The 13,071-nt window shown below is 40.6% G+C and overlaps 2 protein-coding genes across 3 annotated transcripts in view; both read right to left on the bottom strand.

The window, feature by feature from the left end:
* LOC106612643 (immunoglobulin superfamily member 11) overlaps window positions 1–3,666 on the bottom strand; it is a 122,684-nt gene extending 119,018 nt beyond the window's left edge. The window contains exon 1 of the mRNA XM_014213999.3: window positions 3,057–3,666. Within this exon, the coding sequence (XP_014069474.2) occupies window positions 3,057–3,117 (61 nt within the window). The 5' untranslated portion in view covers window positions 3,118–3,666. The remainder of the gene's footprint in view (window positions 1–3,056) is intronic.
* Window positions 3,667–7,251: 3,585 nt separating this feature from the next.
* Window positions 7,252–9,240, bottom strand: LOC106612644 (uncharacterized). 2 transcript variants are annotated; one of them, XM_014214001.3, is made up of 4 exons: window positions 9,099–9,240; window positions 8,497–8,597; window positions 8,121–8,345; window positions 7,252–7,456 (listed from the first exon to the last, which is right to left on the bottom strand). In XM_014214001.3, the coding sequence occupies exons 1-4, from the start codon at window positions 9,118–9,120 to the stop codon at window positions 7,430–7,432; spliced, it is 375 nt and encodes a 124-aa protein (XP_014069476.1). In that variant the 5' UTR covers window positions 9,121–9,240; the 3' UTR covers window positions 7,252–7,429. The 2 variants fall into 2 exon arrangements, with proteins under 2 accessions (XP_014069476.1, XP_014069477.1); XM_014214002.3 differs by having other exon boundaries at window positions 8,121–8,333; window positions 9,099–9,237.
* Window positions 9,241–13,071: the final 3,831 nt, after the last annotated feature.

The following is a 13,071-nucleotide window of genomic DNA, read 5'->3' as shown; positions in this document are numbered from 1 at the left end:
TCTCTCTCTCTCTCTCTCTCTCTCTCTCTCTCTCTCTCTCTCTCTCTCTCTGGGTGTCTCTCTCTCTCTCTAATATCTCCATCATTAATTTATACATTTCCCCAGAACCAGCTATCACAGTCATCTTTTGAAGGCTTGTCCTCCTAGCTCGTCTCTGTCGCTCATGCACTTTGCAAGTAGTCCCAAAGGTCTTTTAATTTTTGAGGAGATATTTTTAGCTTTAAAATAATCGAGGTGGAAACTTCCATCTGTCCTACACACATTCCAGCTGCTCCTTTTTAGCGGTGAACATTTTTATTTTCGCATACATTTTCCAGAGAAAACGAACACAAATGACTTGAGCACGTATTTAATGTATAAATCGTACTCTAATGTGTTTTTAAAGAATAATTGATTATTGAAATCATATATTCAATATCATTTCGAAGGGAGACTCATCATGAAGGACCACAGATGATCACAGAGACCATGTGTTTTGATTGAACTTATTCTAAATTACCAGTGTAGAGGAAACTGGCCACAGCATTATGAGGGACCAGGAAATTCAGCCAAGACACCCGGCTAACACCCCTACTTTTTGCCCGGGTTATGGTATTTCAGAAAGCCTGTTGATGTCTGGAGGGTTAAAGCTTACAGTCCCTGCATAGAAACTCTTATTGCCAAGAAATCGGTGTTAAATTGATGCTGATAAAGTACCTTACTGCTATTATGAGTTTTTCCATTGCTGCTTTTTTTTATTTTTTATGTTTCGCCTAGGCCGACTCTTCATCTTCCCAACACAGCATTTAACTCATGGGATGCGGAGAACTTCAAACGAGATGCCACTACATCGGGGCACTGGTGGAACCAGGCAATTTAAAATGCATTATATTCAACAACAACTAGTTGAAAAGTTCAGGGACACCACTTCAGATGAATTTAATTTGCAGAATTGATCAGCATGCCGGATTGGTTCTCCAGCCCTCCAGCTATCTAGTGAAATCTTTAGAGCCGGCCACGGAGAGACACACTCTGGGTATGGCCCTGGGCATAATTTCACAAGCAGAACCAATCCGCCATTTATTCTGTCCTTTTAAAAGTCCCTTGAACCAGCTCTGGATTTTTTTTTTACATAAAACTTTTTCTGCATCACTTTGTGCTCTGCATGTATCTGAATGTCCGTACTCTGTCTGCCTGGCCTTAGCTAATTGACAGGAATGCAACATTTATGTTGGAAGGCTTGAGGACAGGCTACTTTTCCAACTAAGGGTGACAGTTTGAAGGGACTTTCAGTGAACTCGACAGTGTGAAGGGGACTATGTCTGGCGTCACTTGTGTGGAGAGAGTTCCCTTGTGACACGGTTTCTCCCAGACACAGGGGAGTTCTAGCGGAAACTAACAGCCACAGTCAGCTAAAGAGAGACCACAGCACAGCACGGGGAGACAACCCACTGGGCACAGACATCAATTCAATGTCTATTCCACATTGGTTCAACATAATTTCATTGAAATGACATGGAAACAACGTTGATTCAACCAGTTTGTGCCCAGTGGGAAGTGACGCTGAAGTAATACGGGCCAGTAGAGTGCACTGTATCTCTCCTCTTCACCCAAACACTTTACCCCAACAAACCAGTAGTACCATATCAACAGACCTAGCTTCCCCATACTAGTGATGTAACTCAGGGAGTTTATAATGAGTTGATCAGATCACTTCATATAACTGAGTGATGATGCATGAGATGCACATTGCACCCAAGGGCGGTCAATATCAATATACAGCAGAAACAAGAAGAAATCTATTGCCAGTTCACTGTATTTATAGACAAACACCTAGATAGAAAGAGGACATATTTGAAAAGTAAATCAACAGCTTGTGTTCAGTTATGTGTCTTCTTTGGATACATTGTACAGTATGAACCACACATGGTCATCTCTTTCGAGTACAAGGGAGAACTGCTGCACCTCACCCTTTGAACTCTTGCATTTTCCACTGGATTACTTTAAGTACAGAGCAGATAAAGTGAGACCCTGATTACAGGAGTAGACTTGGATGGGATGGGGAGAAGGATGCTCTGTCTCTGTCCACTATTGAATAAGGATGACATCAGACATATAGCAAAGTATAGTGTTATGTTAAATAACTAGCACTCAATTGGATCAAACCAGAATGCAAAGTGACACTTCTCTGTGATACACAACCATGTGAGGGAGAATTCAGAGGGTGCAGGTTCATGTAGCGAATATATTACACAAGCATTGGCCATTTCAACTTGTTCTGCACATACTTTGTGGTAATATAAAGTTGACTTTGTATATTATTGTCGTCTACCCCCACCTAGTTCCCATCTATATATTCTGAAAACTTCTTATGAGGTTGTACAGCTACAACGATAAGGCGGCCAGGGCGCGTCGTCACAGGGAATCGAGTGCTCTTCTTAATCGCGCGGATTATCCGATGCCACCCTTTGTCGTCTGGACGGATCTGCGTTTCTATCTCAGACAAACACTGAATGTTCCACTACATGTTTCACTCCGTATCCATGGCATTGGCAACAACAGAGAATAAAGATTTGAGCTCCCTGTCCGATGTTCCAAAAAAACGCACATCGTGTGCATATGAAAGCAATCAAAAGTGATTTTCATGCGATATGGGAAAACCTATTTAAGCAAAGTAATTCTAAATCATTGCTTTAGATTGTGCTGAAATGGAGGGGATTTACAGAGAGATTCAAATATATTAAGGGAAGGATCAAACGTAAGCATGGCATGCGCTCTTGGCGAGGTTGCTTCCATGGCACAATTGTAATTCCAAAGTCGCCTATATTGCAATCATAGATTACATAAATGCAATATTGTATCCCAATCACTTACTTATGATCACATTGATATAATACAACATCTCATGTAAAGATTGTTGTGTAGGCCGGTCTTATGTTTGTTCAAATGAATGTCAATAGTGGTAAAAAAAAAAAATCCATCACATTTTGTCATGGTGTTAGACTGGCAGGGACAGTTTAATGTCACTCAAGTAGCTAGGCCTAAAAACTTTTTCAAGTAATAAATAAATGTCTTACCTTCCATGCAAAATAAAACCAGCCAAGCAATCCATAGGTCCGAATTATGGAATTTCATCATGGTTCGTAACTACTTGGCAAGTCGTTTTGTGTGCCTTCTTGATTAAATAAATCGTTATTTCACAGTTTATTTGATGGAAAGTAACGGTCTCTCGAAACAGCATACATGTATACAGTCCCAATGGTTTACGCAATAATCAGATGCGTTTAATGTCGCAAAACAAAATGTTCAATTTTCTAAAAGTCGAAAGAGTAACAAAATGTTGCATCTCCTCATAGACTTCCACCACCCCAAACCTTTGCTTCTTCTTGGTCGTCCTATCTTTTCGTTGTTCACTGTTATTTGTTTGTTGTTGGTCGCACACTCTCGCACTATTTTGCCTGCTGACAGTACTTGGTATTTTACCATTAATTAATTTACGCACGGTCTGAAAATTGTCGACAGTCTTGTTGTTGTAGATACACATTCACAGAAGACATGAAACAGTACAATTTCTTGGAGGGTAGTTGTTTCTTCTTGTACAAGGCTGGCCCATGTTTCTCAACGCAAAACATGCACTCCTTTTCTGTACAGCATTCTATTTGGAACCTTGATCGAGAACTCGCCCGGGCTGTTGCCAGGAGACCAGTGACGCCGGTCTAGACTAGAGGTAGTAATGCCCCCTTCTGGTGTAAAAAAAATTAAACTGTACGGCTGCCAGCTCCAAGCCAGCTCCAATGTGTACGGATGTAATGCATTATGCATACAATGCAGTGCACGTGCTGAATAAAAGCTGATATCAAGTAAATAAAGTCTATGGACTTGCCAGGTTACCATTTATCTGGTTTATTGAAAAGTTTTGTTTGATTGATTGCTCCAGCTTTCATGCACATCTTAATTCTGCAGAAGTGACAAGCTTTTCAGAAAGTTTAAGCCTAATTCAATTTCAAAAAGTTGTTTTCTGCATGCATGTAACAGCAAACCAACACTGTTTGGTTATTTTTCAAGCCCAACACAGTTGTCTTTGTCACCACCGCCTGTATTAGAGAGCCAGCAACACAGAACAACAGAACTCTAAGGGAGGCTACTGTCAATGTGTTCTCTTGAACAAAATGTGATCTCACCACAGCTCAGCACAAAATACTCCCTGTGTCTCACTAAACACTGCATGCATAGAGCCTGAGCACTTCTGGTCCCAATATATTTATATATTATTATTATATTTTGGTAATCTGTCAAGGCTTTGTAGACAAACATTTGATGAAAACTTTTTCTCTTATTCAACTTTTTAGACTTGAGTAATTAAAAATGTATGAGAGAAGAGGAGAAGGCGTGACAAGGGCCAGTGTTTCAACCAGCTCTTCCGTACTGCCTGGGGTTGTTGGCAGCGTTTCCAAAGAATATGTCTGTCACTCCTGACTTTAGGTACAAATATCTACTCCTTATGTTGCCCGAGGCCATTCAGATTGTTTTATTTCTGATATACTGTTGCCGTTTTATAGAACCCTGGCATATGTTATCAGATGTGATTACTGTATCTTAAAAGTACCCCTGGTAACTAACTACCTTATGATTTGAGAAAGCAGTAAAACTTGAGTTATTCTTAAATACATTTGACACACGTGTGAGAATGTATATCTGCACATCAACCACTCCAGTGTTTAATTGCAATATTGTAATTATTTCACCACTATGGCCTATTTATTGCCTTACCTCCCTTATCCTACCTCATTTGCACACACTGTATATATACTTTTGCTATTGTATTATTGACTGCATGTTTGTTTATTCCATGTGTAACTGTGTTGTTGTTTGTGTCGCACTGCTTTGCTTTATCTTGGCCAGGCCGCAGTTGTAAATGAGAACTTGTACTCAACTAGCCTATCTGGTTAAATAAAGGTGAAAAAATAAATAATAATAATAATAAAAATATAAACTCAGCAAAAAAAGAAACATCCCTTTTTCAGGACCCTGTCTTTCAAAGAGAATTTGTAAAAATCCAACTTCACAGATCTTCATTGTAAAAGGTTTAAACACTGTTTCCCATGCTTGTTCAATGAACCATAAAAAATTAATGAACATGCACCTGTGGAACACTCATTAAGACACTAACAGCTTACAGACGATAGGCAATTAAGGTCACAGTTATGAAAACTTAGGACACTAAAGAGGCCTTTCTACTGACTCTGAAAAACACCAAAAGAAAGATGCCCTGCTCATCTGCGTGAACGTGCCTTAGGCATGCTGCAAGGAAGCATGAGGACTGCAGATGTGCCCAGGGCAATACATTGAAATGTCAGGACTGTGAGACGCCTAAGACAGCGCTACAGGGAGACAGGATGGATGCTGATCGTCCTCGCAGTGGCAGACCACGTGTAATAACACCTGCACAGGATCGGTACATCTGAACATCACATCTGTGGGACAGGTATAGGATGACCACAACAACTGCCCGAGTTACACCAGGAATGCACAATACCTCCATCAGTGCTCAGACTGTCCGCAAAAGGCTGAGAGAGGATGGACTGAGGGCTTGACATCACCGGCAACGTCGCCTATGGACACAAACCCACCGACACCGGACCAGACAGGACTGGCAAAAAGTGCTCTTCACTGATGAGTCACGGTTTTGTCTCACCAGGTCGGATTCGTTTATTGTCGAAGGAATGAGCGTTACACCAAGGCCTGTACTTTGGAGCGGGATCGATTTGGAGGTGGAGGGTCCGTCATGGTCTGGGGCGGTGTGTCACAGCATCATCGGACTGAGCTTGTCATTGCAGGCAATCTCAACGCTGTGCGTTACAGGGAAGACATCCTCCTCCCTCATGTGGTACCCTTCCTGCAGGCTCATCCTGACATGACCCTCCAGCATGACAATGCCACCAGCCATACTGCTTGTTCTGTGCGTGATTTCCTGCAAGGCAGGAATGTCAGTGTTCTGCCATGGTCAACGAAGAGCCGGATCTCAATCCCATTGACCACGTCTGGGACCTGTTGGATCGGAGGGTGAGGGCTAGGGCCATTCCCCCCAGAAATGTCTGAACTTGCAGGTGCCTTGGTGGAAGAGTGGGGTAACATCTCACAGCAATAACTGGCAAATCTGGTGCAGTCCATGAGGAGGAGATGCACTGCAGTACTTAATGCATCTGGTGCCCACACGAGATACTGACTGTTACTTTAGATTTTGACCCCCCCTTTTGTTCAGGGACACATTATTCAATTTCTGTTAGTCACATGTCTGTGGAACTTGTTCAGTTTATGTCTCAGTTGTTGAATCTTATGTTCATACCAATATTTACACATGTTAAGTTTGCTGAAAATAAACGCAGTTGACGTTTCTTTTTTTGCTGAGTTTAGTAGCCAATACACCATATGAGCATACCATTTGTTTTTCATTTCATAAACCATGAAAACATAAATGAAAAGTGACCGTCTAGTTCTGCTGACAAGTTCACTAGAAAGACAGGCTGTATATCTGTTCATTTCTCCTCCTATGCATCCCAACAGTGATACAGCCTAGTGTGATAGGAGTTGCAATAGCAGCATCCACACACTATTTATTTATTGATACATTTTGCAATCGCTCCATTTTCTTTTTCCGCCCGGTATAAAAGATTAAGTATTTGAACCTTTTCCGTATGTTAAATGTTTTAATTCCTCTTTCCTGACAACCCATGTTAGAGTTCAGGTCCACTTCAATATTGATGCCAGTGTTACGGAAACATTTCCCATTTCCATGTCACGCATTTTGTGTACCCCAGTCATGTACAGCTTTGCTTTTCCTAGTTAGTTTTTGTAGAATGAATTTACTCAAGGCCAGTGCACCTGCTCACTAAGTCAACTCAGGTTAGACAAGGAATGGACTGCCATCTAAACTCTGCATAGATGGAGTACAATACGAACGTACTGAAGTAACATGCACGGTACCTACGTCCCACTCCCAACACTATCTATCCCCTGTTGAGAAAACCTTTGGGTATATGCACCCTTATGCTTTTTATTTCAAACTAAGAACATTGAGCTTTCCCATAAGTTGTGCTAAAATAAACAAAACAGAATGCAATTCAATCTTTTGAACTGGACAATTTAACAAAAAAAACTTGAAAGCAATTGAATTCAATCTATTAAATAAACATTCAATGAAGAACACCTCCCCCTTCTGGTGGACATTAGACTTTTTACTAGGGAGGAAAGAAGTCTGACATTCACCATATATCCTGGTTGTTGGGTTATTTAATATTCGGTTGTAAAACCACTACTTTACAGTCTGGCACATCAAAACATGATCAGGAGCAACAAGGAAACAGTACACAGTAAATATCATGCATGCAACATTGCAGTACAAAACATTGTAAGAGTTCACCGGCAGTAGCACTTCCTCACAGCACCAGAATCAGTGATGCTTCTTCTTGCCTTCATCCTAAAATGACAAAAGACATACATTTAATAAAAGATAACCCTAGTGATTATGTATCACATTAAGGTGCCAGTATGAACCATTACATGTACTAATAATAAACACTTGTCTTGGGTGAAATACGCAGTCAGGCCCTGATGTGACTGTAAGGCAGGTAACACCTTTTTATTGCTCTCCTGTCTGATCTGTTTTCACAGACACACCTAGTAACTCAGAGAATTCTTGTCCATTTCCTCTTTCACATTAAAGGCACGACCAAGGTTACGAGTCTTACTGTCTTGCCAAGATACCTAGCGACAACAGATAACCTTTACAGTAAGAGGTAGCATGAATAGACTGCAAACGGAGATCTGTTTCTAAAATGATGTTTTACTAGCTGATAGTGTATGGAACCGCATGTGATAGTAGAAGTTCTGAGTCTCAAGTGTTGTAAATGGCAACAACCACACCTACATAACTAGGGTGTTTAACCTGAAAACTGCCACAACTGGCATGACCTGCAGAGCCTCTATTGACTTACCCATATTGATAGTAAGGAACCCTTGAACTAAAGGAGTGGTTGTCAACACGACTTGTTGGACCCCATTCTATAGCAGTCATATATTAACATTCGTTGGAACAATAATCACAACAACAAAAATAACAAATCAAGGCTAATGTGCACTACCTCATCGCTGCTGGACGAGGAAGATGATGACCCATCATCTTTGTCCTTATGCTCCTTTGGCTTCTTGTCTTTCTTCTTCTTATGACCTTTGTCCTTCTTGTCACCATGTTTCTTGTCTTTATGTTCCTTAGACTTGTCTTTGTCCTCCTTATGGTCCTTTGATTTGTCATGGTGCTTACAGTCCTTCGATTTGTCATGGTCCTTTGATTTGTCCTTGGACACACACTGACAGTTGGTATACAGTCAGAATACTTTGTATGCAGTGTGTGTATGATTGTCAGCATTAATTGCACACAAATTGCCATTGTTGGCTGAAATACAATTGAAGCACTCATCAAGCAACTGGTTTAGGTAATGGTAACAGTATGTTTCTTACCTTATCCCCATCTTTGTCCTTCTTCTTCCCCCATCCAAATAGGGCGTTCTGTTCCTGGCCAGAGGCATCATCCTTTTTCACCTGATCATCTTTACCTACAGCTGTGGAAAATAACAGACAGAACATGTAGGCTTAGTTATCTTTACATGAACAATCACACCCTAATAAACTGGCCAGAACCTTTTCATAAAAATTATAGGTTACCATCCTCAATAGCAATAAATAGACAGTGGCACTATGCGTTCTTCAACTGAAAGGACATAAGGCCTACTCCACCTGTCCATGTTCGATTGCTAATCATGTAATAAATATATATATATATATATATATATATATAAGTCCTTCAGAGGCATATTTGCCTTCTGTCATTAATAATGTAAACATATTGTCTCAACTAAGGCAGTCTTCAGAATAATGAAATGCTTAATAGGTGTGAAGTGCATTCAATCAGCTCAAATAATAGGAAAATATTAGGCTCACATCTCAGACTAATAACCACCAAATCAATTGAGAAATGCATACAATGTAGTTTCTGTATTTCAGATCATATTTTAGAGTGGAACGAGCTGAATTCAATTATGATTCAAGAAATCAAGATTTACCTGAAGCCAAATCGAAATCCATGTTGTCTTGAGAGCACACGGCAGTAGTTACAGCCAGCAAGAGCAATGTTGCACTTTATCAACGGAAAAACTCATGCAACTCACCTACCTGTTGACCCCACCCCACGACCACGTGACCAACACACGTTCACGTTGGTCAGAAGGCACAAAACGGCATAAGGAGTTTTAAATGGAGGCGGGACTATCTGATTTTGTCCAATAACAATGATCATGTTTTTTTAACGGTTTTGAAAGAGCCCCTGATTGGGCCAGGGTGGCATTTACCTGGTGGAGTCTTAGTCCGGTAGCATGACGATTAAAACTAAATTATTCGGCTAATGTCTCATCCGCTACATAGGCAAATTAGTCTGAGACTGCAATCACGGAGGGGGTTCGCTTATCTGGCCCGAAGAGTTTGAACCGGGTGAAACGTGATTGCTTTCGTTTTGGAACGGGGCTGCCTCCGGGGCGTGAGCCAGTGCCCAGCGCTCGCCGACCGCGAACACTGACCAAAACAAACGTGACATAGCCACGCACGTGTAGTAATGAGTGGGATTGTGTTTTCACATGCAAAGGTAATTCCTTTTAATAACAATGCATTATCTGCCTTCCCAATAAAAACGTTTTGTAAATTCAAACATTTATTTCGAAAAAAAATAACATTTTTTCTTCTGGATGATGGACCATGCTGCCTTATTGACCGCATGATTTGAGCCCAATGATGTGACGTCCGTGGGCCTACATAGGGTAGCGTTTGGCCAGAGCATGCAGAAATAAAAAAAAAAGCCAACCCTGAAGATGTCTATATTGGTCTGCTAAAACAGGACCAGTAAACATCGTACAACCGAAGTCAGGGTGTATGCGCCCCGCCTGCCACAAGGAGTCACTGGAGTGCGATGGGAGAAGCACATCCGGCAGGCAGTCTCCAATCAAAACACATTTTATTTGTCACATGCACCGAATACAATTGGTGTAGACTTTACCGTGAGATGCTTACATACAGGGGCGGAAATCCCGGGGGGGACACGACCCCCCCATCCTGGGAAAAATATGATTTGTCCCCCCCAATATATCACTGAAACATAACTATGTAATTTAAATAATATTAATAGTACTCAATGAAAGCAATTGTGCTGATTATAGACACTTAATAGCGCGTTTTTTAAGTTTCAAAAGATTGCGACCCCCCCCACCCTTTTCCTCACAATGGTTTGATCCACTGGCAAGGTAACAGAGGGGTCGTGTCTACTGTCTGAAAGGCACTCAATGCACATAACTGACGTGAGGTTAATCCAGTCAATCGCGCGCACACACTAGCTGAATATGCAGAGCTAGCGCGCAAATATTAACTATTAAGCTAGCTAGTACCTATTCCATTTATGTGGCCTCGTCAAAGATGGAATCTTTGCTATCGTCAATTTATTCCGAGATCAGCATGCAGATGATGTAAGTTAGTGCTTCAAAGTCCCTGTGATAAGGTTAGCGATAAACTGAAGTCCAAACTGAACAGAACTACACTCTCTTCTACCATTATCTTAAATATATTTAATAGTCTCGTTGCAAAAGCTAAATTGTCGCAAGGGAACTTTTATTTATTTATTTTATTTAACCCGGGTAGCAAAGATTATAGCAAACACCACTGAAACGGAATTGGTGCTCGCTTGCTTTGCAAATTCAGCTATTGTTGGAAGCCAGCCAATATGAAACAAACTATTAAAATTACAAAAGGTTGCAGCATATGTTGTGTAAATGGTGAACTCATACAGCTGTCAACTCTTGTCATTTTAATACGTTTCACATTTGCTAGCTACCTTTTAGATCGAAGCCCAAATAGAATGATAAAAGATAAGATGATAGAAGCCCATCTCCTACTGTAAATAACCTAAATAACCTGTGTGTGTGTAGCCAGCCAGCCAGGTAGAAAAATGGCAGAAAAATAAAAGATGGACATCAGAGTATTTATCAGTACACCAAAACGCAAAGTAAGAACCCTAGTAGCCTAATATCTCAAAGACTAGTTGATAAAATGTTCATAAGAAAGAAATGAAATTCTAATGGAAATGTTTCACAATGATGTCATTAGGCAGAGCAGGCAACAGATGGCACACAGACAGCAGAGTTGGGGACAGATATGCAGGGACAGACTGGCAGAGACAGGGAGTCTCAGGTAAGTTTGTTGAGTCTTTGTTTGGCAACATTATGAAAGGTTCTCCATTTTTTTTACTTGTAAAATAGGAACATAATTGGAAAATGCCATGGATACCCCCACTCTCAACTTAAACTGGTGACTGAACTAAGATTTGTTAAAGGCAATGGTATTGCTGTTGTGAGTAGTTGTGTAGTTTTGGGTACCGGTATTTAGGAGTACGGCAAACACCTTATTTCTTTGGTTCCTCAATATACATTTACCATATTACAATGTAGGCTATGTGTTACAGCACTACTTTTGGTGTCCCCCTCAGGAATTGCTCTTGAGAAAATGTAATGTAATTGTCCCCCCCAAAGTTGATATCAGATTTTTGCCCCTGATGCACGGTACCTACGTCCCACTCCCAACACTATCTATCCCCTGTTGAGAAAACCTTTGGGTATATGCACCCTTATGCTTTTTATTTCAAACTAAGAACATTGAGCTTTCCCATAAGTTGTGCTAAAATAAACAAAAGAGAATGCAATTCAATCTTTTGAACTGGACAATTTAACAAAAAAAACTTGAAAGCAATTGAATTCAATCTATTAAAACCTGTTGGGGCTCGGGGGCAGTATTGAGACATTTTGAAAAAAATATGTGCCCATTTTTAACTGCCTCCTACACCAACTCAGAAGCTAGGATATGCATATTATTAACACATTCGGATAGAAAACACTCTGAATTTTCTAAAACAGTTTGAATGGTGTCTGTAAGTATAACAAAACTCATATTGCAGGCAAAAACCTGTGAAAAATAGATAAAAAAAAAATGTGAATTTTGTGACTGTACTATTTAGTGTCATTGTTTTATAGATACCATAGTGAGAAAGGATTCATTTCGCAAAACATCTACGGCTTCCACTAGATGTCAACGATCTTTATAAAGTTGTTTGAAGCGTCTATGATAAACAGAGAGCAAATTAGAATCCAAGGAAGTTGACATGTCATCACTTCATTTTTTTGCGCCTGCGCATAAATCTGAGAAACGTGAGTTTTAGGGCTAGGGGGCAGCATTGACACGGCTGGATAAAAAACATACCCGATTTAATCTGGTTACCACTCCTACTCAGTAACTAGAATATGCATATACTTATTACATATGGATAGAAAACACCCTAAATTTTCTAAAACTGTTTGAATGGTGTCTGTGAGTATAACAGAACTCAAATGGCAGGTCAAAACCTGAGAGATTCCTTTACAGGAAGTGGCCTGTCTGACCATTTGTTGAACTTCTTTTCCATCTCTATCATTTACTAAGGATCTCTGCTCTAACGTGACACTTCCCACGTCGTCCATAGGCGCTCAGAGCCCTGGAAAAAACAGAATGTCGTCATTCCAGCCCCAGGCTGAAACACATTATCGCCTTTCTCAAGTGGCCGATCAAGAGACACTAGCTTATGCGCGTGACCCCGACCGCCCCCGCCTTTGGGATTTTTTCCTCTGTTTGCCGAAAAGGAGATTCCCTGTCGGAATATTATCGCTTTTCTACGAGAAAAATGTCGTAAAAATTGATTTTAAACAGCGGTTGACATGCTTCGAAGTACGGTAATGGAATACTTAGAATTTTATTGTCACGAATTGCGCCAAGCGCGTGACACTTCTTTACTATTTCGGATAGTGTCTGGAACGCACGAACAAAACGCCGCTATTCGGATATAACGATGGATTATTTTTGACCAAACCAACATTTGTTATTGAAGTAGCTGTCCTGGGTGTGTATTCTGACGAAGACAACAAAAGGTAATGACATTTTTATAATAGTAAATATGATTATGGTGAGTGC

Source organism: Salmo salar, chromosome 09, assembly GCF_965601325.2.
Source record: "Salmo salar chromosome 09, fSalSal1, whole genome shotgun sequence".
NCBI lineage: Eukaryota > Metazoa > Chordata > Actinopteri > Salmoniformes > Salmonidae > Salmo > Salmo salar.
The sequence above is the reverse complement of the archived record's forward strand: the minus strand, read 5'-3'. Positions and strand labels throughout refer to the sequence as shown.

Bases quoted from the DNA above. Each gene is read 5' to 3' on its own strand.
- LOC106612644 (XM_014214001.3), bottom strand. From the start codon at position 9,120: ATGGATTTCGATTTGGCTTCAG. The intron at 8,346-8,496 runs GTAAGAAACATA...ACCAACTGTCAG, and splicing joins AGGACAAAGATGGGGATAAG to TGTGTGTCCAAGGACAAATC. The intron at 7,457-8,120 runs GTAGTGCACATT...TTGTCATTTTAG, and splicing joins CCTCGTCCAGCAGCGATGAG to GATGAAGGCAAGAAGAAGCA.